This window comes from Brugia malayi (genome assembly GCF_000002995.4).
Source record: "Brugia malayi strain FR3 genome assembly, contig: Bm_v4_Chr3_scaffold_001, whole genome shotgun sequence".
NCBI lineage: Eukaryota > Metazoa > Nematoda > Chromadorea > Rhabditida > Onchocercidae > Brugia > Brugia malayi.
The window spans coordinates 11,111,340-11,117,746 of NW_025062477.1; the positions used below are offsets into that span (position 1 = coordinate 11,111,340).

At 26.7% G+C, this 6,407-nt stretch overlaps 1 protein-coding gene across 1 annotated transcript; it reads right to left on the minus strand.

Moving 5' to 3' along the window:
• Positions 1-530: 530 nt before the first annotated feature.
• Bm9841 (Nuclear hormone receptor-like 1, putative) lies at positions 531-5,942 on the minus strand (the record flags this gene model as incomplete). The annotated part of the gene is made up of 8 exons (XM_043080840.1): positions 531-746; positions 1,145-1,429; positions 1,579-1,683; positions 2,272-2,459; positions 2,745-2,862; positions 3,297-3,345; positions 3,533-3,614; positions 5,891-5,942. The coding sequence occupies 8 exons, from the start codon at positions 5,940-5,942 to the stop codon at positions 531-533; spliced, it is 1,095 nt and encodes a 364-aa protein (XP_042936774.1).
• Between the last annotated feature and the right edge of the window lie 465 nt (positions 5,943-6,407).

Here is a 6,407-nt window from a genome sequence, read left to right on the forward strand (position 1 = left end):
TACTTAAGGATGCCCTAATAATTTTCATTTTATGTTAAATGCTATATCCACGTACGACTACTTAATGTTTCAATTCACGTCATACACTTTACCCAAGCACAAGTGTCCACTTTTCAATCCTATCCGTGTTCAAACTCTCCAATAGTTTACACTCACGTCAAGCGCAACGATCCATATTTCAGCGTTATCCTTTCTCAAACTCTGCTACTTCACATTCTCACGCAAACCATTCTACTTAAGTTCAGCAGTTCACTGCACTCTCACGTTAAAGTTTTCATCAAACCGTCAACTTTTCACATTTCAGCTAAACTTATTCTCGTTTAAATCGTAATAATTTACGAAAGTTCTGCCAAAATTCGACCATCCATAGATTGAACTGAATTTGTGTGGAGTTGAAACCTTATACGTCAGATTTTCAGCTCAATTCTAAGTGTAACTGTCAATAGGTTCATATTCAGACTAACTCACTTACTTGTGATGTTTACCTTACCTATCATAAAGTACTATTTCGACTACTTTAAAATTGGTATTCATGAAAATTTAAAGAGAAGAATGTTTGCTATTGAATTAATATTATTTTGATCTCGAAAAAACCGTCGCATATTGGTAACGGTGACAAGTAGTTGTGATATGCGAACAAGAAGATTTGGCCAGTAATGCAGATCGATTGAATCGTCGTCGTGCATTTCACTAATGCTTTGCAAACATTTCCATAATTCCATGTGTACTTTGTCAATTTTTTCCTCCTAAAATTACTTACTTAAATTATTTATAATTTAAAATTGGCAATTGAGTTAGTCAAATTTCAAATATTCTAACAAATTTTTCACTGTCGAAGAAAAAAAATATATATTTTTTTTATAAAAGTTTCAAAAAAGAAAAATTAACAGAAAAGTATTGCTTATAATTTGAATTAACAGGAGAAGAAGAGATGAATTTATATTCATAATTTAATTACAATTCGGTATCATTTTACTCCAACACACAAAGACTGATCAAAAACAAAATTTTACTAATTTATATCAATTTAAGTGCTAATTTTATTTGCTGATAGTAATGGGATGATAACAATAACTGTTATCATGATAAAAAGTAGTTGACAATAACTGTTATCATGATAAAAAAAGTAGTTAAATTAACTTACGCATTCTTTTACATTTTTCGGATTGTAAATGAGCAAAGCTGACAATAAGGCTAATTGTCGATTATCCAATTGCATGCAATGAAAACTTGCAGCCAAATTTATTAAATTTTCAAAAATTTTCGTCGTATAATCCAATTCGGAATAATCGCCTCTAGCTGCTATATAAGTTGTATTGTTGGCTAACATTAGACAACGTTCTGTAGGATTGAATTCATGGATAATTTGCAAAACTTTTACTACCAGCCAACTTTTTTCAATTATTTCCTCTTGTGCCGAATGATTCAACTAAAAATGCAAAACTATAAGCAATCATTGCTAATTAGTAGATTGATTTTTGAATTAATCAATTTACTGCTTAATAGTAAATTTAGAGGAAAAGGAAAGAGTTACGATTTTTTATATATTAAAATAAGTTAGTAAATCAATTAACAAACACTATCGTAGATTTCGATTGTCTCAGCAAATTGTCGTATTTGTTGAGTAACTAATTCGGTCAATTCTAACAATCGTTCCGATTTTATGTCCGATTTGAATTTATACTAGAAAAAAATATTAGTCAAATTGTAAAAAAGTACATCGTATCAGATTTTCTCTCTAAATCGAAAGATTTACAATAATTGTTAAATTTTAGATAAGATGATAAGAAAAGATGATAAACTGGACATTTTGATAACAAATAACAGTAGTAATTACTTGCTTTATTAAAGAAATAATTAGTTCTAATGACAAGTATATATACACACTGATATATTATGCTAATTGAAGCAATTAAAATAGTAATTAAATGATATAAAGATTAAGTCAAAACCATTTCTCAATATTTCAATTGAAATCGTATAAATTCGTAAAAAAAAAAAGCGAACATATGTATTTCAATATTAATTATATATAAAGATTAACGTAAAGCTGCCACGTAAGAAATATCTAATTCTATAAGTTATAAAATTTAAAAGAAATTAAATTTTTAAGACTTCACTACAAATAAATTTTTTCTTACTTTTAACTAAAAATATTTTAATTCAACAAGTAATTCAAGGATTAACTCTTTCAATATTCATTGAAGGATCAAATTTTAAAACAACAACTATTTGAAATTACTAAGATAAAACTGAACTTCAACCTCTAACCTCTAATGAGCTATCTAGAATTTTGCAGTAATTTGCAGTCACTTGATTAATTCGAGTTTGAAACTCGTCCTGTTTATCAGCTAATGAATTAGTTCTTAACACTGCTCTTAGTTGTTCCATCTTCCGTCGTTCACGGTTATCACTTATCATTTTCCGTTTTGCTATCCGTTCCGTTTCATTTAATACCACTGAAAAAAATAGTCAAGAATGAAAAATTTGTTGAATTATAAAATACCTAAAAGATTCAAATAAATAATATATCGAAACATTTCTAAATTTTGAAATCAGTCAAAGGAAACGTTGTGAAGACGATAAAATTAATTTTAAAAAGAATAATGCAAAGAATGGCAATGATATCATTTCAGCATAATTTAGGTGAATTCAATTTAGTTAGTCTAATTTAAAATCAATTCAAAAGTTTGAATAAAAAGTTTTCATTTTTTTAAATTTCACTTAATTCAATCAATACGGACAAGATTTCATCATTCCATTGTCCATGCATTTTTGAAATCGACAAAATTGACAAATATTTCGTGAAGACTTGCTGATTTCACATTGTTCAATGCCTTTACATTTGTACACAATATTTTGCTGCAAAAATGTGACATTATTACGTCTTATTACACTTTATTACGCTGAAATACACGTAAATTAGTTGATGCGTCAAAATTTCACTTTTAAAAATTATCTGAAATTTAGAAATTTCTACAAATTTAGAAAAAAATTTGTACCACAAATATAAAAGTAACAGGTTAGTATTTATTCTTGACTTTCTTTTTATTATTTTGAAGATAATGCTAAACTTTTGATGAATTAATGATAAAATAATCACTGATTAATTAATGATAACAACAAATTTTAACTGTGCAACAAATTACTTACCAAATAATATATTCAAAATGAAATATATTCAACTATTTATCATTTATTTTCTCAAATTATTTGTTCAATATCGCACAATTGATATATTTTTTGAACAATTTAATATTTTAACAAAATTTTTGCAAAAACATTTTATTACTTACCTGAACGGTTCGTCGAAAGAAACCTTTGCAACCTTCGCATGTTATCGCTCTTAAATACGATTAATTCAGATTTGCTTTTATTAGTATTTTTTAGCCTATTAAAATTTCTAAAATTTTCTCATTTTTTTTTCTCATTGCTATTTTTAAAATTAAAATAGCGTACAAAAACTTTTGAAATGATTGAATGATTTTATAAATTATTTATCTAAATGATTAATCAGTGATAAAAATGATACCTGTAGTGCAAACCGGTAGCATCATCACCACATACGACACAAGGTTGACCTGGTTTCATATAACGTGGCAGATATGGTATCGCTAAAATTAATATTTATTTATTCACAGTTTATTTATCATTTCTTGCTTTCAACTTTGTATTAAAATATTTTAATACACTTTAATTTAAAGTTGCTACTTTGATTACTTTTGATAGCATAAATAATACTAATGTATTTTAAGTTACTTTTTCAGAAGCATATAGTGCTATAAAATTTAGTGGATCAACAAATTATTTAATTTTAAGTTTTTTAATTCTTATACCTTTCACCACTTCCTTCTAATTTTGTTATCGAATAGTTTTTCTATCAAAAGAAATAAAAACAAAAATTTTGTTGGTCCATCTTTCAATTCTCAATTAATTAAATGAAAATCAAATTGATTTTCAGAGTTTTTTTTAAATATTATAAATTTAGATAAAACAATAAACTAAGGAAAAAAAATATTTAAAAAACAAAATGAAATGATAAACAAATTTACCATACATTTTTGCTTTATTAATTTTCAAAAAGCGATAGTATACCGTATCACTTTTTGGAATATAAATGCTGAAAAGATTTATAGAAAGCTTAGCGCAACCAATGATTTTCCCTTTCTAATGACCTGAACCCATGTGCAAATGATGCAATCATTTGACCTTAACCCTTATCCAACTACCAATTCATCTTCTTAGTACGTTTGAATTTATACAAACGAAGAAATATACTAAGAGGTAATAATTTTTTAAAAAATGATAAAATTATTTTGCTAATGGAATAATCATTTTTGATTACTCATGAAAAAGACACAAAAAAAATAAATGTAAATAATCATATTATAACTGGGAGAAAATTAGAATTAAATAAAGAAAATTCAACGTTTTCGCTTTTTGATCTAAAATAATTTTTGATGAACTGAATTATTGTATTATTTAGAGTGTAGATATGAGTAAGTGAATTCAATGGCCTTTCAATTGTTATCATTTTTACTGTTTTTTGCAACAAAAATGATTTATGCTGATTTTAATTACTATTTTTAAAAAGTAATAAGAAATTATAGAGTAACTATTTATTGTTCTACTAATGAAAAATAATACTGCAATTAATTAACATTCAAATTGAAGAGAAACATCCAAATTACTTTAGATCAATTAAAATAGATAGTTAAATAAGAAGATAAAAAAGTAGACGAACTTGTTACTTTTGTTAAGTTACTTTTGTTAAGTTTTACTTGATATATTTTAAAATCTAAGTGCTTATAAGAAGTGATTTAAATTCTATTCCAAGTAGGATGATTATATTTTACCAATTTTACTAATTTACCTATTTTACTAATATATATACATATATAATTAATGATTTTATATTTTTATTAATAGCTTATTTTATAAAGCGTTATTAGAAATTAATATAAGATTGAAGTATATTTTAAATTTTGCCAAATTTTGAAATATTATTACTATTTTCCATGCGAAAATATTACGAATGATAATTATCTCACAAGAAATCTTACAACCACAATAACATTTACAACTGACATTGTAAAATTATCCAAATTTTCGGTACAACAAAGCTTTTCGGTATTTGTTGCCGAAAAACATATCAAATGTCATTTGTAGACATTTACAGTATCACTTCAAAAAGTTTTTCACAATAAAATTTATTATTGTACTCAACCAACTACTTGAATATACACAAGTATCAATAATGATAATACTGCTCAGATCTACCATAATTTGAAATATCCATTGATTGATTGATGGATTGATCGATTGACTGATTGATGGTTATAGGAATCAAACAAAAAAATCGAAATTAATATTTTCATGTTTTGCAGTACAATCAGTACATTTTTATTATTCGTTTTTATATTTTTTTTCATCTATTTCATTTCATATAGACTTAAATGTATATTATTTATGATTGCTGTTTACTATTATTATTTTAATTATTGTTACTGAAGTTGAGCAGTTCATTGAAAAAGTGTAAAATTTGCAATTTCGTAAATTGGTACAATTTTCAACAGCTTTGAAATTCAAATTCATTTTAAAGCAGAGTGATATCTCAGAATAACAATGCAGCTGGGAAGAGTGTGAGTAGAACTTCAAATTTTCAATATACGTTAACGTTGAAGGGATATTTCACTTATCTAATACCTTTTACGGGGTGCAGAATTTGAATAGTGAAACTTGAATAATTCAAATAATCGAACATGTTAATATTGAAGTTGTACTGATATTTTACTTACCTGATTTCTTCGACGAATATGAGTAATACTTGAATAATAATCGAATAATTAAAGTTACGTTAAAGTTACACGTAGTTACACGTTCCACCTACCTTTATTGCGAGATCGCATATGATTACTTTGATCATTTGTCGACTCTACCATTTTCAACTTGGATAAGAATTTCTTGCTCAAAATGGACTTTTATACTAATTTTGAGGCGAACATACATAAACCACGCCCTAAGTTTTGTTTAAAAAAAAACAATCGGAAGATTCTCGTGGTAGCATCATTGGGGTCAACGTTGCGCAAGCTTACTGCACCTGTAAGCATACCTGTCCCTATCCCCCAAATCAGTATCACGCAACACGGTGGTGTTCTACTGGAATGAATGAAATCAAATGTCATATCTCTCTCTAACAGCAACTGCGCTCTTCTGCTTTTTTCCGGTAGAAGAGACAAATAAAGATAGGGAAAATGAGGATGAGAACGATGGCGCAATCGTCACCAAAGGTTTTCATCTGGCCACTAGGTCATCGATTATGATGCTAGAAAGAAAATTTGAATATTCATATTGTGCCATTCCCTTCTTCTTCTTCTTCTTTCTCTTTCATTTTTAAATGAAAATGC